Source organism: Oncorhynchus clarkii, chromosome 21, assembly GCF_045791955.1.
Source record: "Oncorhynchus clarkii lewisi isolate Uvic-CL-2024 chromosome 21, UVic_Ocla_1.0, whole genome shotgun sequence".
In the NCBI taxonomy this organism is placed as follows: Eukaryota; Metazoa; Chordata; class Actinopteri; order Salmoniformes; family Salmonidae; genus Oncorhynchus; species Oncorhynchus clarkii.
The window spans coordinates 32,501,575-32,526,447 of NC_092167.1; the positions used below are offsets into that span (position 1 = coordinate 32,501,575).

General features: G+C 42.5%; 3 protein-coding genes across 7 annotated transcripts; 1 reads left to right on the forward strand and 2 right to left on the reverse strand.

Moving 5' to 3' along the window:
• Nucleotides 1-1,350: 1,350 nt before the first annotated feature.
• On the reverse strand, nt 1,351-10,653 carry LOC139379408 (lipid transferase CIDEB-like). The gene is made up of 5 exons (XM_071122215.1): nt 10,398-10,653; nt 5,894-6,017; nt 5,512-5,670; nt 2,149-2,339; nt 1,351-2,024 (listed from the first exon to the last, which is right to left on the reverse strand). The coding sequence occupies exons 1-5, from the start codon at nt 10,421-10,423 to the stop codon at nt 1,889-1,891; spliced, it is 636 nt and encodes a 211-aa protein (XP_070978316.1). The 5' UTR covers nt 10,424-10,653; the 3' UTR covers nt 1,351-1,888.
• Nucleotides 10,654-16,310: 5,657 nt separating this feature from the next.
• On the forward strand, nt 16,311-21,156 carry LOC139378915 (TERF1 (TRF1)-interacting nuclear factor 2). Of its 2 annotated transcripts, none has more exons than XM_071121517.1 (9): nt 16,311-16,650; nt 17,250-17,452; nt 17,705-17,803; nt 17,970-18,065; nt 18,252-18,486; nt 18,607-19,378; nt 19,685-19,752; nt 19,904-19,989; nt 20,273-21,156. In XM_071121517.1, the coding sequence occupies exons 1-9, from the start codon at nt 16,623-16,625 to the stop codon at nt 20,456-20,458; spliced, it is 1,773 nt and encodes a 590-aa protein (XP_070977618.1). In that variant the 5' UTR covers nt 16,311-16,622; the 3' UTR covers nt 20,459-21,156. The 2 variants fall into 2 exon arrangements, with proteins under 2 accessions (XP_070977618.1, XP_070977620.1); XM_071121519.1 differs by having other exon boundaries at nt 20,281-20,517.
• LOC139378916 (dehydrogenase/reductase SDR family member 4-like) lies at nt 21,079-24,873 on the reverse strand. 4 transcript variants are annotated; one of them, XM_071121520.1, is made up of 9 exons: nt 24,658-24,873; nt 23,770-23,912; nt 23,291-23,468; nt 23,017-23,118; nt 22,576-22,646; nt 22,455-22,506; nt 22,216-22,350; nt 22,008-22,063; nt 21,079-21,705 (listed from the first exon to the last, which is right to left on the reverse strand). In XM_071121520.1, the coding sequence occupies exons 2-9, from the start codon at nt 23,907-23,909 to the stop codon at nt 21,591-21,593; spliced, it is 849 nt and encodes a 282-aa protein (XP_070977621.1). In that variant the 5' UTR covers nt 23,910-23,912; nt 24,658-24,873; the 3' UTR covers nt 21,079-21,590. The 4 variants fall into 4 exon arrangements, with proteins under 4 accessions (XP_070977621.1, XP_070977623.1, XP_070977622.1 ...); XM_071121522.1 differs by having other exon boundaries at nt 21,083-21,705; nt 23,770-23,886; nt 24,658-24,805; XM_071121521.1 differs by having other exon boundaries at nt 21,083-21,705; nt 23,770-23,889; nt 24,658-24,805.

Genomic DNA, 24,873 nt, shown 5'->3' on the forward strand with positions numbered 1-24,873 from the left:
CCAGAGCTGGAGCTAAGAGATGGACAAAGAACGTCAAGAAGGAACTGAAGGAGGAGCGGAAAGCGGTGGGGATCACCAAATTCATCGATGACGACGGAGAAGAACAAGTTCTCAAAATGGGCCCGTGGCCGAAGAACAAGACAATAGCCCAGCTGGAGCTCCTGAGACACTTCTTCCTCACCTGCCAGTGGCCCACCAAAGGGGACTACACACAGCTGCAGCAGCAGACAGGCCTCTCGCGGAAGGCTCTCACCCAGTGGTTCGGAGACACCCGCTACTACGTTAAGAAGGGCATGGAACGCTGGATGAGTGGGGAAGAGCACCAGAAGGTCCTGGCGCAGATTAGGGGGAAGCAGAGGCAACAGCAGAGGGACTGGTTGATGACTGAGGAAACCGGTCCATCAGGTTCCTCCTCCGGGTCTTTTGCGTACCGTGACTCATAGTGCTAATGGGGAGGCTGGCAGGGAGGAGGATGGAGCTGGGACTTTGAGACCTATGAATGGCGTGAAGCTGGAGTGACCGCTGGGACAGACTTGGGGTACTCAATAGTATAAAAGGGCTTCTTCTCCTTTGTGCTCTCTCCTCTAGGAGCACTGATCCAGCATGGCCTAACAGGTGAAATTTTATTTGTTGAAACTTGAAATCTGAAACTCACCTGTCTGCAGTGATGGAAAAGGAAGCTGAGTATTGAGTCACACCCCTGCTGTAATGCTGGAGAGGCCTGGAGGGTGCTGAAAAGGGCTACATATTAGGAATTGTCACGAATGAGGCAGCATTCTGTTTTTATGTTACAAGTTGTTATGTTTATGATGTTCTAGTCTACTTTAGTTGTAGCACTATTGAAACTGGCACTTCCTGTTCAGTTATTCATTCAAATGGCAATTCATGTTTCAAGCTCCATCACAATTTTATGCTGGGAAGTTTCTATGACATTGCATTGATGTTCCTTGTTTGATATGTTCAGAGTGTAAAGAATTAGGGAAACTACCAGACCTGCGACAACCTGTCCTTGAGTGCGTCCCAATAATCTCTCCTTCCTCCTGAAGTGTGCACTTGCGCATTCATTTCTCCCCATAAAGTTAAAATCATTGGATTGATGTAGACATGGGCTAGGGGGGAGTCCATTAAGGGAAGTGAACAAGTGCACACTTTATGAGAAGAGAGATTATTGGGACATAGCATAAGGTGTGGCCTTATTGGTAGTAAGAAAGTAGATCATTTATTTTGATTTCACTAACTCCGCTGTAGCCTGCAGTATCAAAATCTCAGAGCTGGTATGTTGAGTCGTATCTGGTTCTTTGTGTGGTGAACAGGTTGCTTCCCTTTTGTGAATAAAAATAACTGTTCTCCTTGTTCTGCAATTGGGTATCTTTTATATTTTGGATCATGAACCTCTACCTTGTTGACAGGTGACCGTCTGAATGCAACAACTGAAAGCATTTATTGAACACAAGATGAGAGTGATTAGAATCTACAAAGAAAGTAAAAAATGTATGCCTACTCTTTTTTTTAAATTCAATTCCTTACTTTCATGGGAAATTCCCAAGAATTATAGAAATAGATACATCCTATTTTACAACACACCCATTTGAGTAATTGTCTTTCTACACATAGCTTCATCACAACCTTGCATCACACTATCATACACATGGTACAGTATTTAAAATTCAACAGACAAATAGGAATGTTGCGCTGCAGCAATTGGTATTACTACCAGTGCGGTTGTTGTGTTCAGCTTTAATAAACATCGGATCTCTTCTCTTCTTCATTGATCCTAGAGCAATACTTTATAGGGCCATGTCCTAACTTGAGCTCATGTTAAGATTGGACCTGTACATACTCAATTATAGCCTCAAAAGCCTTAATTACAGCCTCAACTGTCTCAGTTTCAGTACTCTGCAACCTCCGCCCTCTGGGGCTGCCAGAACTCTGCTCCCTCGATGAGCCGCTTGATCAGATTAGCTGAGGTGATCAACATGTGACCTGCTGCCTGGAGGAGAGTGGAGGCCACGCGGAGGGCCTCTCTGAGAGAGAAGGGGGAAAGAGAGAGTATTATAAAAATTACCATTGTTACAGACACATTACACCAGGGACAAGACTTCCTCCCATCCCGTTCCACTCTACTCTACTCTACTCTACTCTACTCACCTGAGGACTTTCTTGGGCCCCAGATATTTGAAGTCGGCGCTGATGGAGTACCGGCCTGAGAAGGTACCCTTCACGTTCAGGGAGCCAAACACATCCTTGGGGTTCTGCCGGTACAGGTCAAAGGTCACGCGGGCTATATCTTTTCCTGTCCGCGGCTGGTTGGGGTCTTGGGCTTTAGAGAGCGTTGTACCCTGTATGTTTAGCATAGGATATGGTGTGAGAGGGAGAGAAGCTCCAGGGTGAAGTTTCCCCTAAGTACAGATCTAGGATCAGGTTAGTGGGGGAAATGCAAAGCTGACCCAAGATCAGCACCCTACTTCAGAAGAGACGGTAGCATTGTTGGTTTAGAGCTCACAGCGCCCCTCTGTCTCTATATGTGTAGGCCATCTATCTGATGCTGTCAGGTCAAAAAGAGCATAAAATTGTTGCCGCCCGTAGCATTGAATGCAAGGGATGCCAGCTAGCGTTTGGCCTCCCTTGATATTTTTAAAAAAAAATTAGTCAATCAGCGTTGAGCTAAACCGAGTGAACTCAACTGTGAATGGTCCTGGCACAGAAAAAAAAAAATGTTTTGGGAAGCCAGTTTGGATTTGGCTTCACTCCAATCACATCGAGCGCAATAAGTCACTGACAAAAACAACTTTAATTGTTGCATCTCGTTGTGTTGTTGTCCTCCAGTGGCTAACTAGCTAAAATTGTCCCTTTCCTTAAATTAGCCATGGATGAAGACAGGGATTTGGACTTGTGGTTTTACTAAATTCTCCGTACTGGCCAATGATTATAATGGCGATTCTGATCCAACCATAAATGTATACAATGGGCCCCTGGCCTGAGAGGATGTAAGTTCAATATGTAGCTAGATGTAGAAGTCTAACGTTAAATAGCTAACATTGCCCATGAAAGGAAGTTAGGTTAGCCAGCAAGCATTTTAGCCAGGTAGCTTAGGAAAACAAAAAATACAAGCGTGTACTGTATGACATAGACCATGTTTTTTCTACTTGCACGAACGCACACACAGATACATACACACAGAAATCAGACCCATGGATAGCCACATATTTCGGTTACGCTGATTGGACTAAATACAGTTGTCACTGTATTAGACTAAGCATGATTCGATGATGTTGAAATTGAAATGGTGGTAACTCTCCACGGTTCTAAATCAATAGATATTTAGTAGTCTGAACATTTTGGAAACATAAACTTGCTTGACCATGCAAGGTCAAACAGTAGGTCACCTAACTGTTTGTTACATGTAATATGCTTTGTGGACTTCACCAGACAGAGGTTGCTCTCCGGTTTTGTGATGAAACAAAAGGTGTGGTTTAATTTATTCTGCCACTGTGTATTCGTATTGTCTAGGCCTTAGGCCTATATATCACGGTCGCGAGGCATATGAACTAGCAGGTTATAGAACAAACAACGCAATTATCACAACACGTGGGTTGTAATATGGCTTTTTTCTGGCTTGGCTTCCCCAGTGATTTTACCCATGCACTGCTACTGTTTGTTTCACGCTGGGGCCACCCATAGGTAAAATGTATGCACGCATGACTAAGTCGCTTTGGATAAAAGTATCTGCTAAATGGCATATATTATACATTATTAACCAGGAAAAACTCTGGGCCTTTAAGATTTTCCTGATCGGGTCATGTGGGAGAGAAAAACTCAGAACCCTACTTTTCTTTAATCATCTGACAAGGGTGTGCACACATGGGACATATTGTGCTAACAAAACACATTCAAGTTGAGATACCTATACTACCAGTCAAAAGTTTTAGGACACCTACTCATTCAAGGGTTTTCCTTCATTTTTACGATGTTCTACTTTGTAAAGTAGTAGTGAAGACATCAAAACTACGAAATAACACATATGGAATCATGTAGTAACCAAAAAAAGTTAAACAAATCCAAATATATTTTATATTTGAGATTCTTCAAATAGCCACACTTTGCCTTGACAGCTTTGCACACTTTTGGAATTCTCTCAACCAGCTTCATGAGGTACTCGCCTGGAATGCATTTAAATTAACAGGTGTGCCTTGTTAAAAGTTAATTTGTGGAATTTATTTCCTTCTTAATGCATTGGAGCCAATCAGTTGTGTTGTGACATGGTAGGGGGGGTATACAGAAGATAGTCCTATTTGGTAAAAGTCCAAATCCATATTATGGCAAGAACAGCGCAAATAAGCAAAGGGGAACGACAGTCCATCATTACTTTAAGACATGAAGGTCAGTCAATAGGGAATATGTCAAGAACTTTTAAAGTTTCTTCAAGTGCAGTCACAAAAACAATCAAGCGCTATAATGAAACTAGATCTCATGAGGACCGCCACAGGAATGGAAGACCCAGAGTTACCTCTGCTGCAGAGGATAAATTAATTTGAGTTACCAGCCTCAGATATTGCAACCCAAATAAATGCTTCAGAGTTCAAGTAACAGATACATCTCAACATCAACTGTTCAAAGTAGACTGTGTGAATCAGGCCTTCATGATCTAATTGCTGCATAGAAACCACTACTAAAGGACACCAATAATAAGAAGAGACTTACTTGGGCCAAGAAACATGGGCAATGGACATTAGACCGGTGGAAAATGGTCCTTTAGTTTGGAGTCCAAATTTGAGATTTTTTGTTCCAACCGCCATGTCTTTGTGGGACACGGTGTGGGTGAACGGATGATCTCCGCATGTGTATTTCCCACCGTGAAGCATGGAGGAGGAGGTGTGATGGTGTGTGGGTGCTTTGCTGGTGACATTGTCTGTGATTTATTTATAATTCAAGGCACACTTAACCAGCATGGCTGCCACAGCATTATGCAGCGATACGCCATCCCATCTGGTTTGGGCTTAGTGGGACTATCATTTGTTTTTCAACAGGACAATGACCCAAAACACACCTCTAGGCTGTGTAAGGACTATTTGACCTAGAAGGAGAGTGATGGAGTGCTGCATCGGATGACGTGACCTCCACAATCCCTCGACCTCAACTGAATTGAGATGGTTTGGGATGAGTCGGACCGCATAGTATAGGAAAAGCAGCCAACAAGTGCTCAGCATATGTGGGAATTCCTTCAAGACTGTTGAAAAAGCATTCCAGGTGAAGCTGGTTGAGAGAATGCCAAGAGTGTGCAAAGCTGTCATCAAGGAAAAGGGTAGCTGTTTGAAGAATCTCAAATATAAAATATATTTTGATTTGTTTAACACGTTTTTTGGTTACTACATGATTCCATGTGTTATTTCATAGTTTTGATGTCTTCACTGTTATTCTACAATGTAGAAAATAGTACAAATAAAGAATAACCCTTGAATGAGTAGTTGTTCTAAAACTTTTGACCGGTAGTGTAGATCAGGACACCCCTACCGGAGGAGTTTTCCATGTCTGTCCAGGTTCCAGGGCCATGAGGACTGTGTTGTCTGGCAAAGACATCAGTAAGTCTTCAGAGTCCACCACTGTCCCATCCTCCTCACACACCAGCACCACAGCCAGACTGGACAAACACAGCATCTTGGCCTGGCACACCTGGGGTAGCAACAAAGGTAGATATAGTCAGAGGACATACAGTCACAGTGTATTTTGAAGGCACAAATACATTCTTCTCTGGCAAGTGCTTCAGATCCCAGACCTGTCCTTATACAACTACAGTACAGAGCTTTTCCTGTTCAGGTCACATGGTCACTCATGGCCTTATAACAACAGGAAACCCTTTTTTAATTTATTTATTAATCATGTCCATCTCTCTCACCCTCTCTCTCAGCTCCTCCAGGGTTCCTGCTGTGATGCCCTTCCTGGTGCCCCTGTCATGTGAACACACCCTGAATGGTCTCTGATGGGCAGGGGCCGACGACCACACCCGCCTGGTCACAGACCTGTGGAGGAAGGGGAGTAAGAAGATGTTCACAAGGCCAGACACAGCCAGCTTAATGTAGAATTTGCCTTGCCTGGTCCCAGATCTGTTTAGGCGGTTTTATCAACACCTACGGTCATTGTCACGCAACCAGATCTCGGGGAAGGCTTGAAGTTGCCCTATTCTTGTATCAGATTACCACACACACCAATCCTAACCTGAACCATGAAGGGAATGTACAACCTGACTCTGTATCAGTGGTTAGGGACAACTTCTACCTAGTCCATAGATACAAGTGTATACATTTGTACTGCTCTATGGAAGATTGATTTGGTCTACAAATATTTCACTGAGAGATAGTAAGAGTAATAGAATGGCCGAGCAGCCACACACAAGCCTAAGATCACAATGCCAAGCGTTGGCTGGAGTGGTGTAAAGCTCGACACCATTGTACTTTGGAGCAGTGGAAACGCATTCTCTTCCAGTGATGAACCACGTCGCCATCTGGCAGTCCGACGGACAAATCTGGGTTCGGAGGATGCATGGAGGACGCTACCTGCCTCAATGCATAGTGCCAACTGTAAAGTTTGGTGGAGGAGGAATAATGGTCTTGGGCTGTTTTTCATGGTTCGGGCTAAGCCCCTTAGTTCTAATGAAGGGAAATCTTAACACTACAGCATACAATGGAATTCTAGAAGATTCTGTGCTTCCAATTTTGTGGCAACAGTTTGGGGAAGGCCCTTTCCTGTTTCAGCATGACAATGCCCCGGCACAAAGCAGGTCCATACAAAAATGGTTTGTCGAGATCGGTGTGGAAGTGCACAAAGCCCTGATCTCAACTCCAACAAACACCTTTGGGATGAATTGGAACGCCGACTACGAGCCAGGCCTAATCGCCCAACATCAGGGCCCGACCTCACTAATGCTCATAGCTGAATGGAAGGAAGTCCCCGTAGCAATTTTCCAACATCTAGTGGAAAGCCTTCCCAGAAGAGTGGAGGCTCTTATAGCAGCAAAGGGGGGACCAACTCCATATTAATGCCCATGATTTCAGAATGAGATGCTCCACAAGCAGGTGTCCACATACTTTTGGTCATGTAGTGTAGCTCTCGAAAACTCTAGGAGGCATTCTGCCTTCTCTTTACAGGTTTAAGCGATTAGCTTCGCCCACGACTGGCTCGTGTGAACAATCCAGACGCTGTGTTTTAAAGTTTAGAAAAATTCAATAATCATCGCTTGCGATACATACGGGTTTCGAATGTTTCGAAACCCGTATGTATCGCAAGCGATGATTATTGAATTTTCTAAACTTTAAAACACAGCGTCTGGATTGTTCACACGAGCCAGTCGTGGGCGAAGCTAATCGCTTAAACCTGTAAGGAGAAGGCAGAATGCCTCCTAGAGTTTGAGCTAATCGCGATTATTGCATTTTTTCATCAGCGAGAAAGAACCCTTCAAATAAATAAAATATGCAGTAACTGTAGCAGTTTTGCACAGATCCATACAGCTATGGGTGCCTCCATCCGAAGAAAAAAAATACACTTCTACTACACAAGTTTAAAACTTGGGAAATCTTTTTGTATCCAAATCCGGCTTTAAACTTCTTCACAACAGTATCTCGGACCTGCCTGGTGTGTTCCTTGTTCTTCATGAGGCTGTCTGCGCTTTTAACGGACCTCTGAGACTATCACAGTGCAGGTGCATTTATACGGAGACTTGATTACACACAGGTGGATTGTATTTATCATCATTAGTCATTTAGGTCAACATTGGATCATTCAGAGATCCTCACTGAACTTCTGGAGAGAGTTTGCTGCACTGAAAGTAAAGGGGCTGAATAATTTTGCACGCCCAATTTTTCAGTTTTTGATTTGTTAAAAAAAGTTTGAAATATCCAATAAATGTCGTTCCACTTCATGATTGTGTCCCACTTGTTGTTGATTCTTCACAAAAAAATACAGTTTTATATCTTTATGTTTGAAGCCTGAAATGTGACAAAAGGTCGCAAAGTTCAAGGGGGCCGAATACTTTCGCAAGGCACTGTACATACAGCTATGGGTGCCTCCATCCGAAAAAAATACACTTCTACTACACAAGCGCTGTAACATGGAGATATGGCTGTGAGCACTAACCCTATAAAAAAGGTGTGTAGTAATTTAAACTTTTGGTTTTTTAAAAACACTTCTCGCTGACATGATAGATACTTCCTTATGTCTCCAAAACAGTACCACAAGTGATGTGTGATAATGTTTACAGCAAGCGTTGGGGCATTTAGCTAAACTCACCCGGTCAGAACACACTATCGTCAATAGGCGCTACAGCAGTTAGCGTCTATGAATGTGGTAGTAGAGACAATACAGTGTCTGTGAGACAAAGTGTGGAAATAAGTCCAACTCCAATTAGAAGGCCCCAATTATATAAATGTTCCAGTGGTTTGTTGTCACTGTGCCTTTTTGCCAACTCCCTAGGCCAGGGTTCCCCAACTGGTGGCCCGAAAAAGAAAAAAATATATATTTAATTATTTATTTTTTTCGTTGTTGGCCATAAAAACTGTTAAAACACAAGGAAATCAGCTCCAAGTGATTTTAAATTGGGAAATCTGTTCCCAAGTATTGCGTAAGAGAGAGACATACTGTATGTGATTGCATACAAATAACAATAATTAATTGGATTTATATAGCACTTTTCTATCAACTGAGGTACTAAAAAGTATTTACATAGTAGGGGGAAACTCACCTCCTCCATCAATGTGCAGCACCAACCTCAGTGATGCACGGCGACTATTTTTGTACCAGAACTCTCACCACACATCAGCTATCACGTGGAGAGGTGAGGAGTGATATATGCCCATTAGGAATGAGGGGGATGATTAGGTGGCCATGATGGAATTTGGCCAAGTTGGGAAATTAACCATTAAAACGGGGTGAACAAACCCTACTCTTACAAGAGCTATGGGATTTTGAATGACCACAGACAGTCAGGGCACACCCATTTTAACAACCCATTCGAAAGCCGGCATCCTACGCAGGACAATGTTCCCAAATGTAATCAAGGTTTGAAATGATTATGTTATAGTCAAATATATAACTTTAGGCTTCTTGGGTTCAATTTGCAGTCTACATTTTGTATTATGTCCCGGCCCCCCAACCACCTGCACCAGAACAAATTGGCCCACGGCTGAATCTGCACTGAACACAAATATAAACGCAACATGTAAACCGTTGGTCCCATGTTGCATGAGCTTAAATAAAATATTCCAGAGATGTTCCATATGCACAAAAATCTTATTTCTCTCTAATTTTGTGCACAAATTTGTTTACATCCCTGTTAGTGAGCATTCCTCCTTTGCCAAGCCATCCACCTGACAGGTGTGGCATATCAAGAAGCTGATTAAACAGCATGATCATTACACAGGTGCAAGGCCACTCTAAAATGTGTGCAGTTTTGTCACAACACAATGCTACAGATGTCTCAAGTTGAGGGAGCGTGCAATTGGCATGCTGACTGTAGGAATGTCCACCAAAGCTGTTGCCAGAGAATTTAATTTTCAGTTCTCTACCATAAGCCACCTTCAATGTTGTTTTAGAGAATTTGACATTACTATCAACTGGTCTCACAACAACAGACTACATGTATGGAGACATGTGGGTGAACGGTTTGCTGATGTCAACGTTGTGAACAGTGCCCCATGATAGAGGTGGGGTTGTGGCATGGGCAGGCATATAAGCTACAATTTGAATACACAGAAATAACGTGACGAGATCCTGAGGCGCATTGTAAGGCCCATTTTTTGTAAGGTATCTTTGACCAACAGATTAATCTGTATTCCCAGTCATGTGAAATCCATAGATTAGGGCCTGACATTTTTCAATTGACTGATTTCCTCATATGAACTTTAACTCCGTAAAATCTTTGACATTTTTGCATGTTGTGTTAATATTTTTGTTCATGGAACGTAAATCGGAACGGTATCTCGAAACACTGCGGCACGGCATTTGCACACACTGTATATAGACTTTCTTTTTTCTATTGTGTTATTGACTACGCTTGTTTATTCCACGTGTAACTCTGTTTGTGTCGCACTGATTTGCTTTATCTTGGCCAGGTTGCAGTTGTAAATGATTACTTGTTCTCAACTAGTTTAACTGGTTAAATAAAAAATATTTTTGTTCATTATAGTTGATGATCCCTACCCTGGTCCTTCAACAACCCACACCTAAACAAGTAGCCAACGGTGAGTGATATAGTATTATACAATAGCGTGCTTACCAAATCAGAATCTCAATATAACAATTGATTGAACAAGTGAAAATCCAAAGAGATATTTTCTATCGTAAATACTCTGAGAATGAGCTGTTGCAACCCAAAATGGGGTAAATTAGGAGGAAGCAACTGTACTTACTTTATTAGTGATGACGTCGTCTCCATGTCCCACTTTATCTTCCTCTCTCTTTTTATGTTTTTCCTCCTGTTGTTGTGTCAGTGCTGTGGCCTCTCGATTTCTGCGTGTCTGACTCACCAATTTCTTTTGGATGGACTTTGCCGTGAGTGACCTATGACGATGAATCAGATACAGACGCATAGGGCAAAGTTGTCTCTCTGTGTGGGTGCGTGAGAGAGATGATAACATTGACCATATATCATACTGTGCCATGGCATTCAATTCCATGTTTGTAAAACGTTTTACCTTTCAGCAGTTTTCTAACCTTTCAGTGAAGTTACGATAATACTAATGAAGAGCATACGTCACTAGTAATGTGAAACGGTGGCGTTCTAAAGCCTTTGGGGCTTCAACAAACTGTGCCGAAAAGCGGAGAAACGGTTCATTACTCGGAGATTAACACAATGCAGATCAGGGACACCTGCTGGTCAGCAATGAAAATCAGCGTTCATATAAACGGTTTTTTTTCTCCATAATATCAATCAAATCTTAGTGCAGCAGTGTTTCGAGATACCGTTCAATGAACAAAAATCCTACCTACATCGTAAGTATGGTATCAACTAGAGATCGGTGTTTGAAACCAACTTGGAATCGAAGAAATCACCGGAACCATAGCGAAATCAGTGGGATCCCTTTTTCGGTAGCACACGGTTTGAAAAACGTCTTGATCAAATCAAATTAGATTTTTCACATACACATGGTTAGCAGATGTTAATGCGAGTGTAGCGAAATGCTTGTGCTTCTCGTTCTGACAATGCCGTAATAACCAACAAGTAATCTAACCTAACAATTTCACAACAACTACCTTATACACACAAGTGTAAAGGGATGAAGAATATGTACATAAAAATATATGCATGATTGATGGTACAGAACGGCATAGGCAAGATGCAGTAGAAGGTATCGAGTTGAGTATATACACATGAGATGAGTAATGTAGGGTATGTAAACATATAAAAGTGTCATTTTTTAAAGTGGCTAGTGATACATGTATTACATAAAGATGGCAAGATGCAGTAGATGGTATAGAGTACAGTATATACATATGAGATGAGTCATGTAGGGTATGTAAACATTATATTAAGTGGCATTATTAAAGTGGCTGGAGTTGAGTCAGTATGTTGGCATCAGCCACTCAATGTTAGTGGTGGCTGTTTAACAGTCTGATGGCCTTGAGATAGAAGCTGTTTTTCAGTCTCTCGGTCCCTGCTTTGATGCACCTGTACTGACCTCGCCTTCTGGATGATAGTGGGGTGAACAGGCAGTGGCTCGGGTGGTTGTTGTCCTTGATGATCTTTATGGCCTTTCTGTGACATCGGGTGGTGTAGGTGTCCTGGAGGGCAGGTAGTTTGCCCCCGGTGATGCGTTGTGCAGACCTCACTACCCTCTGGAGAGCCTTACGGTTGTGGGCGGAGCAGTTGCCGTACCAGGCGGTGATACAGCCCGGCAGGATGCTCTCGATTGTGCATCTATAAAATTTTGTGAGTGCTTTTGGTGACAAGCCGCATTTCTTCAGCCTCCTGAGGTTGAAGAGGCGCTGCTGCGCCTTCTTCACCACGCTGTCTGTGTGGGTGGACCAATTCAGTTTGTCCGTGATGTGTACGCCGAGGAACTTAAAACTTACTACCCTCTCCACTACTGTCCCGTCGATGTGGATAGGGGGGGTGCTCCCTCTGCTGTTTCCTGAAGTCCACGATCATCTCCTTTGTTTTGTTGACGTTGAGTGTGAGGTTATTTTCCTGACACCACACTCCGAGGGCCCTCACCTCCTCCCTGTAGGCAGTCTCGTCGTTGTTGATAATCAAGCCTACCACTGATCAAACGATTCTTCGGGGTCATTGATTGCGTGATAATGTTACTTTTACCGCTTTCAAAACAACTGTGAACTCGGAAATCTCTGGTTTTCGACCCCAGTGTGTTCAAAACAACTGTGAACTCAGAAAATAAACGAGCTCCCACAGGGGCAATGGATTTGAACTGTTAGTTATCCAACTCGGAAACTCGGGCCTCTTTCTAGAGCTCTGACTTTGCGTCATGATTTGACCTCGTATTTTTCTGAGTTCCCAGTTGTTTTGAACATGGAAAAATACCCAAATGGCGTTCCTTATGTCTGGTTCAAAACAACTGGGAACTCTGAAAAAAATAGGTCAAATATTGACGTCAAAAAATCATCAGGCTGGAAAGTCTGAGCTCAAAAACGAGACTTGAGTTGGATGGCAGAGTGGCGCAGCAGTCTAAGGCACTGCGTCTCAGTGCTAGAGGAGTCACTACAGACACCCTGGTTCGAATCCAGGCTGTATCACAACCGGCCGTGATTGGGAGTCCCATAGGGCGGTGCACAATTGGCCCGGCGTCGTCCGGGTTTGGCCGGTGTAGGCCGTCATTGGAAATATGAATTTGTTCTTAATGACTTGCGTAGTTAAATAAATATTTAAAATAAATATTGATTTTCCCAGTCAGAGCTAATTTCCTCTGAGTTCCCTGTTATTTTGAACGCACTGAAGTTGGAAGTCAGAGATTTCCGTTCAGATGACGTTCCAACACAAAATTCAGTCTGAAGCAACTTCTGAAGCCCAAAAGTAAAAGACAATCAATCATCTCTAGGTAATTGTGTTATATAAAGCTAAGTAAATAAGCATACTAAGCTACCAAGCTGCTAGGACAGACAGAACAGTGTGAAGTCAGAAGTGTGAACACTCTTGAGCCCAACAATAGCAGTAGAGTTTCACAGCCCCCCACCCCCACCCAAACGCAGAGGCTTTAGAAGCCCCAATGGCTTATCCCTGTCCAGAGATCAATACAGTACCCCATGGATATTAAAAATAACCCTGCAAGGAATAACTACAAAAAACTCCTCAAAGACAATCCAGAGACACTATTTGCTGACTGCTACAAAGAGGGGAATGTAAGCAATTTTCACACAAACCATCCCCTGTCATGGCACAGTGCTAATTAGAACTACCCCAATGTAAAGAGAGAAGGTATTGGCCCAGGAAAAGCTCTCACACTGTGATGACTCCCCCATCCTGAGTGAGCCTGATCACACCTCTTCAAACTGCCCTGTAGACGAGGACAGCCCCCCCCCCCCCCCCCTCCAGCACTGAACACACCCAGGTCCCACAACTGCACTGCTCCTCCATCATTGAGAGGGATACATTCACAGAGCTGGAGAGAGACATGGTGGAGCTCAGAGAGCTAGTTCACACAATCCAGACAGAACAAGCCTACAAAAAAGGCCAACAGGCCAAACATAACCAACAAAAACGAGTCACAACTCCTGCAGCTCTGTCGGACGCTGGGTATGTACATAGTCATTGGTAGGCTTCGAGGGGACTCCTATGGTAGGTACACCTGTAGCTCATCTCTTGGCAGTAGCACTGTAGACTACTTTATCATTGACCTCAACCCAGAGTCTCTTCAGAGTTCAGTCAGTCCACTGACACTCCTATCAGATCACAGCAAAATAACACACTACTTGAACAATCATGAGGCATCAAAGCAAAAGGAATAAAATAATATTAATAAATGCTATAGCTGGAAGGAAAATAGTGTGGAAATATACCAAAAAAACAATTAGGCAACAACAAATTCAATCCCTTTTAGACAACTTCCTGGACCAAACTTTCCACTGTAATAGTGAAGGTGTAAACTTAGCTGTAGAAAACCTAAACAGTATATTTGACCTCTCGGCTTTCCTATCAAATCTAAACATTTCAAGCAGACAACCTAAGAAAATTAACAACAATGACAAATGGTTTGATGAAGAATACATAAACCTAAGATAGAAATTGAGAAACCTATCCAACCAAAAACATAGAACCAGAACCTGAGCCTACACCTTCACTATGGTGAATCACTAAAACAATACAGAAATGTACTTTGGAAATCAGCTCAATGTAATTGAAGAATCCATAGAATCTAACATTTTCTACCCCAAGCCATAAGACTCCTGAACAGCTAATCAAATGTCTACCCAGACTATTTGCATTGTCCCCCCACCCCCTCTTTTACGCTGCTGCTACTCTCTGGTTATTATCTATGCATAGTCACTTTAACTCTACCTACATGTACATATTACCTCAATTACCTCGACTAACCTGAGCCCCCGCATATTGACTCTGTACCGGAACCCCCTGTTTATAGCCTCTCTCTGTACTGTTATTTTACTGCTGGTCTTTAATTATTTGTTATTTATATTTTTTACTTAACACTTGTTTTTCTTAAAACTGTATTATTGGTTAACCTTTTGTATTCAGCACATGTGACAAATTAAATTTGATTTGATTTGATTAGAATAGTCTGCAGCACCCGGCCTCACCCAACTCGAATCTGAAGTCAAATGTCTACTGTTGGCTGATGATCTGGTGCTTCTGTACCCCATTCAGGAGGGCCTACAGCAGCACCTAGATCTTCTGCACAGATTCTGTCAGACCTAGGCCCTGACAGTAAATCTCAGTAAGACAAAAATAATGGTGTTCCAAAAAATGTCCAGTTGCCAGGACCACTAATATAAATTCCATCTAGACACCGTTGCCCTAAAACACACAAAAAACTATACATACCTCGGCCTAAACATCAGCGCCACAGGTAACTTCCACAAAGCTGGGAACGATCTGAGAGACAAGGCAAGAAGGGCGTTCTATGCATTAAAAAAAACAAATTTGACATACCAATTAGGATCTGGCTAAAAATACTTGAATCAGTTATAGAACCCATTGCGCTTTGTGGTTGTGAGGTCTGGGGTCTGCTCACCAACCAATAATTCACAAAATGGGACAAACACCAAATTGAGACTCTGCATGCAAAATTCTGCAAAAATATCCTCAGTGTACAATGTAAAACACCAAATAATGCATGAAGAGCAGAATTAGGCAGACGTTAAATTCTACAACCACCTAAAATGAAGCGATAACCAAACCGTCCATAACAAAGCTATCACCTACAGACAGATGAACCTGGAGAAGAGTGCCCTAAGCAAGCTGGTCCTGGGGCTCTGTTCACAAACACAAACAGACCCCACAGAGCCCCAGGACAGCAACACAATTAGACCCAACCAAATCATGAGAAAACAAAAAGATAATTACTTGACACATTGGAAAGAATTTACAACAAAAAAACAGAGCAAACTAGAATGCTATTTGGCCCTAAACATACACAGTGGCAGAATACCTGACCACTGTGACTGACCAAAAATTAGGGAAATCTTTGACTATGTACAGACTCAGTGAGTATAGCCTTGCTTAGCTATCCTAGCTAAGTATAGAAATCTTGCTAACGTTACCTAAATTCGGACGGGACGATACGGGACGATATGGCAACTAAGAAGTTATCTGAAGAGAGAAAAGAAGAGAAGACAGGCTATGTGCACACTGCCCACAAATGAAGTGGAAACTGAGCTGCACTTCCTAACCTCCTGCCAAATATATGACCAAATTAGAGACACATATTTCACTCAGATTTTACAGACCCACAAAGAATTTGAAAGAAATTCAAATTTTGATAAACTCCCATATCTATTGGGTGAAATACCACAATGTGCAATCACAGTTAAAGAACAAACACCATTGTAAATACAACCTATATTTATGTTTATTTATTTCCCTTTTGCACTTTAATTATTTGCACATCATTACAACACTGTATACAGACATATGACGTTTGAAATGGCTTTATTATTTTGGAACTTTTGTGAGTGTAATGTTTACTGTTAATTTGTTATTGTTCATTTCACTTTAGTTTATTCTCTATTTCACTTGTTAAGGCAATGTAAACATATGTTTACCATGCCAAGAAATCCCCTTCAATTTAAATGGAATTGAGTTCCCAGTTGTTTTGAACGCGGCATTACTACTGCGAGAGCCATCACATTACGTCACATCCTGAAAGGAAAGTATCCTGGACAAGGCGGGAGAAGACATGGTGATTGAGATATAAAAGAACACAGATTGTTTTTCTTCTTAAAATGTCCAAACTTTCAAAGTCAGTGTAGTAGATACAGAACTTCAAGAGTTGCATATTTTCAGTTTGTATAGCTAGTTAGTCACTGTTATTGTAACCTCGTCGTTAACAATATCCAACAATCTCAGAATAAGCACTTTGTTAGTTAGCTAACGTTGTTAGCATACAACGTTAACTATCCCAGCTAAAGAAATCGAGCTAACTTTGCCTAAATTCGGACTGGACGATATGGCAACTAAGAAGTTAACTGAAATGGGTAATTACCTTTGATTATATTTGGTTTCTAACTGTTTTCTCTTTGCATTGACACTAGTGAACTAGTAGCAGTAGTTAGCAACCATTGACAGTGAAGACACGGCATAACTAACTGCCGTGGCGGGCTAAATTACTTTAATCAGTTCAGAACAATCCAAACCCTGCGGTGGTTGCCATACTAGCTTGTTCAACCATCTCTTATACCAGTAGTAATTAGTCTCGTAAAACAAGACCGCTAGTCAGTGTAAAATCAGTGACATTGACAGTTGCCAGACAGTTTTACAACCCAGTCAATAAATTCTGGTGTCATCAACCATTAACGTTCGCTTGGCTAAGGGCTTGTAGTAAATGGTTACTAACAACTACTTACATTTGTATCATTTTGCCCAATATTGTTTGTATTGATATTTGTGTGGTTACTCTGGTAGGAAGTTGTCAGTAATATGTTGTTTTTGAGTAGAATTGTAATTCCAATAAACAATTGTAACAATGAGCCATTGATATCATATCAAACACATTTTAACTAAAATAAGTTCTGCTCAGTAATCAAGGAATTACTTAAAGAACAGCCAGTCACTCATTCCTCTCTTTCCCCCTCAGACATCTCCCTCCCCTTATCTTCCTTACGCCTCCTAGCCCCTCCTCTCCGGCTGGTCTCTGCCGCCATGTGGAAGGTGATAAAGGAACGCGATGTGATGCATTATGGGACGCTGGAGGAGTTTGTGACGTCAACCTGTGAGACAGTCCCTGGCTTGCTCACATCTAGACACCAGGCCAAGCTGGCTCTGGGGCTGAGAGCACGGGTGGGTGAGACTTTTGGGACAGTTATGTTGTAGTGAAAAAGGGTTGTATTAATTTGGCACCTGACGGAAGAAAACAAACAAACATTGTGGGACTATCTCAACTTGTCCTATAAGAGACTCAATTTTGTTTTCTTTTACTATGGTGTGTCCTAATGAATACAACCTTGTATGTATACAGTATGTGCTTCCACTGTATGAGCTGTTGTCTATCTCTGTTCAGTCCCTCATTTTCACGGCTCTGGTTGTTTATAGCTGATCTTAGAAGTGTGTCATGGCCTGGACCCACCAGATCCAGCGGTTATCCTTCCCCAGCTGGACAGGATCCGTGCCCTCACTCCTTCCTCTGCACTGGTGAGTGACAGTCAAATACGGACCCCTCTAAATCAACAATTCTCTGTACCACAAGTGTGGTATTTGAATGGGCCTTTATCACCTTTTTAACACATTTTCCCCAATCATTTTGTGAGAAATACAGTATGTTTGCTGTAAGTTATGTTTTTGCATGCCTATGTTGCAGAAGAAGGATGTGAAGATTGAGACCGCAGTCACCAACTTGCATGGCCTGGTGGAAGTCCTCCTGAGAGACCCCACAGAGAGAGCACTGTTCTACATGGTGAAACTGCCTCCTCCCAGATGCAATGTATCAATGTTTAAATGAACAGCTTTTATTGAGAGACCATCAAATTAGGAACTGCCCCCCCCCCCTCCCTCTTTCTCTCCCCCTATTTTTTTCTCACGCATGTTTGTCCCTTTCTCTCTCTCTCCCCCCCACCTCACTCTTCTCTCGTCTTCCCTTCAGGAGGAGTTTCCTTCAGAGTATGGCCCTCAGTTTGACCAGGAACTGGAGAAACTGTTGTGGGAGTTCCTGCTCAGACTGAACCAACTTCTCCCCGTGCCTAACCTGGCTCAGACGGTGTCCTGGCTCACTGCTGCCCCTCCGGTCCTAGAGGAGTGTGCGAAGGCTGCCTCTCAACCACAGCTCCTGAGGACCCTGCTCCAGCACCAGATCTGCCTGGGTCACCTGGATTTGGCAGGTGGGTCTACATGGGGCGCGTTCCAGGCCGACTACGTTGGCGTCACCAGCAATAGCTCACAACACCTGGTTAGGTGTTTAATGTATCAGCTAACCTCATCAGTCTGTTATCTCCTTTCAGCTTCTCTTCCTCCCTGTATGGGCGACTCCATCCTCTCATCCCTATCTCTCCCTCCCTCTGGAAGAGCTCAGCAAAGCGAACAATCAGGATCTAAGCCTGCCTTTGTTTCCACCCCAAACCCTCAGTCTTTAACCCCATTGACCAATCACAGACAGACACAAAACAGGTCATTGCCCATCACGCCTGTGATAGGTGGGATTTGCAACGAAGACCTGCCAGTCATGGCTTCAGCCAATAACAGGCCAAGAACTTGCAAGGAAGACGTTACTATCCAATCGGATTCAAGAGAAGTGGAGAAGAAAGCCGAGTCAACGGCAAGGACAAAATATACTGAGGTGGAATCTGAAGAGGACGAGGAGGTGATAGTCGTGAGAAGAGGGAGGAAGAGGAGGAGTGAAGAGAAGGATTTGATGAGTGATACAGATGAAGAGACTGAGAGGGACCTTCGAAGGGACTGTTTGGATCAGTTGGGGATTGCAGGCCTCAAGGTTCCGGAAGACCAGCACCTCTGCTCTTACATCACATCCTGTCTGCTTAACCAACCCAGAGTGCTCATCCCCCGACTGACTTCCACAGACATCATTGCACATGTGAGGTCACAACCTCACAGTCCTTCTTGCAGCAACGAGACACCAACAGCAGGTAGATCTCCATGGGGACAGAACAAGAGTCTGACGATAACTGTGCGTCGGCTTCCTTCGACCCAGCAACGGAAGTTGAATGACAGCTCGTTGACCCTAGATGTGGTGCTTCCAGCATTAGCTGACAAAGAGTAAGAGAGTCTGGTGCTGATTTAATTAAACAACCAAGACTACTTTTTTATGCTAGCCTGGGTGCCAGATCTGGCTGTGGTTTCTTTAGCCAACTCCGCTGTTGTTCATTGTCATTTCATACATGGAATGACAACAAACAATTGTGGAATTGATTAAAGCACAAACAGATCTGGCAACTAAACTAGTAAAATACTACTAGTACTAATACTTAAAACTAGAGCCATAATCTTTTTACAATATAAATCGTTATCAATACGAACAGAAATGTATGACATTTACTCATTGTTACACCTCCCATTTTTCAGGAACTGTGTGCTTCCTTCAGTTAGCTCTCCCTCCATTGTTCCTCTGCCTCAAATGAGAAGAAGCACAGGTAATCTCCCCACCCCCTAAAAGATAATAAATGTTTGATCATTTCTGTGAGCATGAACTCATTGTACTGTTTATGAATTAGTTTACAGTGCAACGGTAACCTAGTAACACTCTTAGATTTGTTATTTTAAGCCTTGTGTTTTTCCATCTAGAAATACTGACCTCACCAGTAACCAGTGACAATGATGACATCATAGGAGATTCAGAGGATGAAGCGACAAAGAATTTCAAAGGCAGGGTAAGAATTGATCCTGTTGAAGTTACTTTAGAATATCGAGATGCACCTTTAGTTCTCCCCTCATGTTCAGTAGGTTACATCGTAACAAAACATTTTGCATCAGAAGACCACAAAAAAAAGTAAAGGTTCTATTTCTGTTTCAAAATGTTTCCTCCTTACTGAGACCCTACTGTTGCTATCATGTTTGGCATGTCTTTTTAAAATGACCACAAACAAATTTCACATTGTGGGATAATAAAATGGACTACTACCTTGTCTTTCTAATGTGCTCTGTCTCTTCTAGCTGTTTAGGAAGCGCTACTATAGGACCAAGCACGACACCTATGTACCCACCCTCAGGGAGTTCTGGAAGCCCAGCCTGGCCCGACCTGCTGTTTCTCGGCAACGGACACAGATTACACACTCAATAATTCACAGACGTACGGCAAAATCCTTTCACCATCCACGGGGAGCAAAATATGAATTTTGAAAAAGGAAGGGTACCATCTGAACTTTCCAATAGGAACATGTTTCTTACTGCAAAAACATTTTGCTACAGTTTGGCCAACTGAACACAACCATGGTTGTAAAAGTGAATGATTGGCAGTTTTAGGATTCTTTGTATCTGAATCACTTTGCAATAAGCTTTATTTAAAAACCTGTGACTTTTATTTTGAAATCAAGAGGATTAACCTATGTCACCAATACTTACAGCCTGTGTGCTGTCATTGTCAGGAGTTCAGATGTCCCAACACATTTTCTTTTAGGGGTCATACTTATATCTTCAGACGTTGATGGCTGCGATAACTGAGGCAAGAGCTTTCTCATATTGGCTGACAATTTAGGTAATTGTCAAGAGTTCAACGGATTATTTCAGCTCAATATCTTCAGATTCTGATGCCTGGTTGTGATAACAACTTGGAGAAAATATTTTTAACGTATTTTTCAATCAAGTATTGTCAATTCTCTGTAAATGAGTGGGGTTTTAATGTGTACTTTTGTATCTTGTCAGACTTTTCATAACTATTCTAATAACTGTTTAAGCTATAATGTCATTAAAGATTGTCATGAATTAAATGTAAATTAAGCATCTGTCAAGTAGTAAAGTAATACCTTTTAAACATTCAATGTCTTTTTATTACTGTGTAAACTACAAAGTATTAAACTGTTTTGGCTATCTTTTATACACACTTCTCTTGGTTTCACTAATTATCGTGTAGTTCTATTAATGAAGTACAATAATCCAAAACATGAATAGCAGTGTAGTCCTTTTTATTAAGGCAATGTAGGTATAAACTGGCCTGAGTTTGGATGTTGCTTGTGAGCTCAAATGCTTACAATGTGCTGTGACGGAGCTTTAAAAGCTTAACAAATAAACGGCATGTTTTTTACTAACTGACTGCACTGTATAGTGCCCACTGGAAAACATACCCAGAAAGAATGTCAGTGGTGGCGACTGTCCACTTCCCCATCGCTTCCTGGCTTCGTGTCATTTGATTTTGAGAGAAAGAAATGACTGAAATGTATAGTGAACCTTCCTGTCTTACAGTCCATTATATTACAAAAGCATTGTTTCCGTTGAGTGTTGCCAGATTCTATTAACACTTTCCAGTCAATCAGCCTCACAGTCTGCAGCTCATCCCTCCAGTCACAGTTATCGTCTCTCCAGTGATGTAAGACGCATCCTTAGAGCACAGGAAGGCGATTACTCCACCGATCTCCTCTGGCTTTCCAAACCTGGGAGAATATTACAAGAATGGATGTATTTTTTTTTGTTGTTGTATGAAATAACCTTATGTGACAAGGTGGTAGTTGTACATGCTACGATTATGCATTTCATTTTGTACTTGATGAATAGTGTCAGATTACTTCATGGTGTACGCCACTAAAATAAATCAATAATCAAACACAGACCATGTCACAACTTCTCCCAATTCAGTCACAATGAGGCACTTGTGGCCACACATCACAAAAACAATAACACTCGAGGGTAAGAATGTACCCTAAATGATACAACCAAGTATGAAGTTGAAGGCAACCTTTTAATGCTAAGCTGCTTCTTGAACTCGTCCACAACGTCTTCGTCCTGCCACAACTGAGAACACAGAATCGTCAAAACTCCCTTCTCTGTATGAATTATAGAGGGAAACAAAGGATAACGGTGTGACAGGAAGGGTAAGGAGGGTAGGTGAAGTGAAAAGGGTACACAGGTAAAGATGACAGAATAGAAAGGGAGGGGGTCCTCACTGCTTGGCTGAAGGGGGTCTTAATGACACCAGGGGCCACACAGTTGACCCGGATGTGGCTCTGGGCCAGTTCAGGGGCCAGGGCTCTGGTTAGTCCCAACAGAGCTGTCTTACTCACGCTGTAAGGGCCCAGTGCCTGGTGGTGGGGAGGTCAAAGAAAGTAAGAATTCTCCATAACAATGCAAATTGATCTAATGATCAAACCAAGAGGAATTTAGAGGTCAAATCAGAAGAACTTACCTGCATAGGCTGGTACCCAGCGACAGAGGACACAAACACAACACTCCCACCCCTGGAAAACAGATAAGTTATAGCTCACAAAACACTTTCCTAACTTTCTATTCCTCGTTCTCTCTCTTACCCCCTCTTCTCCATATGAGGCACCACCAGTTGGGTCATAAGAAAGGCCGACTTTACATTCACATCCAGGATCTGTGTGAAGTGCACAATATAAAAATCAGCTGGTATCGCAACACTCTTTTTTTTGGACAAATACCACTTTTCTCATACGCTATCATCCTTCTCAGACTAAGTGAAACTATATCTTCCTAAATGTATGGTTATTTGATGCATTTTGTGTTTGGTTATTTAAATGAGTGTTTCTTAATCCTGGTCCTGGGGACACAAAGGGGCTCACATTTTTGTGTTTGCCTTAGCACTACAAACCTGATTCAAATCATCAACCCTGCAGTAGAGCCACGGCCTTGTCGACGTTTGACTGGCGTCTGCTACTCACCACAACGTGAGCCAGGAACCAGATGAAAAAACACTGACCTAGATAATAGGGATGCCAGGCACACACCTTATCCCAGACTGCTTCTGTCGAGTCCATAATGTTCCCAAAGAAAGGGTTGACTGCAGCGTTCGAAACGAAGATGTCCACACCCCCACACTGTTCCACTGTCTAAACATCAAAACAGAAAATAATAACACTGAAATTCAGTTTAGGCTTATGACTGATGCCTGTGATCATGTATTAAATCGACCTGTGTAAGGCCAAGCCAGAATTATCAATTGATGTTTACTCTGGATGCAACCGTTAGAATGGGACCAAACTGTATGGAGGTTTTCTTTACCATGTCAACAAGTCTAGCTCTGTCTTCACTATTCCCAACGTTGCAAGTCGTCCCGGTCACTTGTATCTTCTCACTCTGCAGTAGTGCCACGGCCTTGTCGACGTTTGACTGCCGTCTGCTACTCACCACGACGTGAGCCCCTCTCTGCCCCAGAGCCTGGGCTGCAGCCAAACCGATTCTGGAAGAGATGCCACAAGTCCCAGTCAGTAGGAGAAATATGTATATTTTGCATGACATACTGTAGGGCCCAGAGTTTTCCTGCCAGGATGACCTAACCAGGGAAATATCTGGGCCCTATACTGTAGATATACCTTAGAGACTCTAGTTACACAATATAGGCTAACTAATTGTCCAGATATAATTTCCAGGTCAGGTCAAGTGGTCAGAAATCACTATAAGGAACATATAGCAGGAGAGCAATTCACTATAAACAAATGAAATATAACCCCAGCAAAACAGCTGGTACAGCCATTACTTACCCATCTGTGGAGGCAGTGACTATGGCAACCTTCCCTGCAAGACTGCTTTGAGACCCAGCAAGACTGCCTCCTGACATCTTTCTTGTCTGACCTGCAACGGGATTGGTCAAAAGGCACCTGCTAATAAGACACCGCAGCATTACCTGGAAAGAAAGAATATTTCTCAATGCACACACATACAGTAGGCTCACATATTCAGGATGCAAAAACACAACTGAACGTCTTACTTACAAGCTCCTTTAGTAATAGCAGACTACACTCAACTCCACGATTTACGATGGAGTTGAGCGGTGACTTGTGTAATTGCAGCTTATTCTTTGAGTGCTAAAATCAGGAGTTTTTGATAAAAACACTAGTCACCGCTCAACTCCATCATAAATCCTGGAGTTGAGTTTTAAAACTCTGGGCCCTACCCCTCATAGCCTGGTTCCTCTCTAGGGTTCTTCCTAGGTTTTGGCCTTTCTAGGGAGTTTTTCCAAGCCAACGTGCTTCAACACCTGCATTGCTTGCTGTTTGGGGTTTTAGGCTGGGTTTCTGTACAGCACTTTGAGATATCAGCTGATGTTCGAAGGGCTATATAAATACATTTGATTTGATTTAATCGGCTACCTTAGTCATTGCATTGCTTTATCCATGATGGAGGAAACAAATGTGTTTAAACTGAATGTATGTTTTTCCTTATTGTAGTTGTCAAGCAGTCGACGAGCTTGAAGAGATGAAAGTAGGTGAAAGTTGAATTGTGCAAGCACGCGACTACAGTAGCCTATAGTTTGTGCTGAATTCAAAATGCAAAGAGATGACCTTCCCTTCAACAAGAGCTACATGAAAAGCCAATAATCAACGTTTGGGCATAATGTTGGTTTATATAAAAAATAAAAAGTAATCTACCTCTGTTGATGAGTCCGTTCAGTACAGTGACGAAAACACGAGTTTAAAGACGAGCGATACAGCGTTTACGGCACTTTTTCAAAATAAAAGTCCTGCAGTGGGTGTTCCAACGATGATTTAACTGCATCAATTGGTTTCGCGCCTGTACTTTCCTCTGTACGGCAGCATATGGGCCACACCAACGACGATGGATAATTGAAGATATCTTACTCAGGC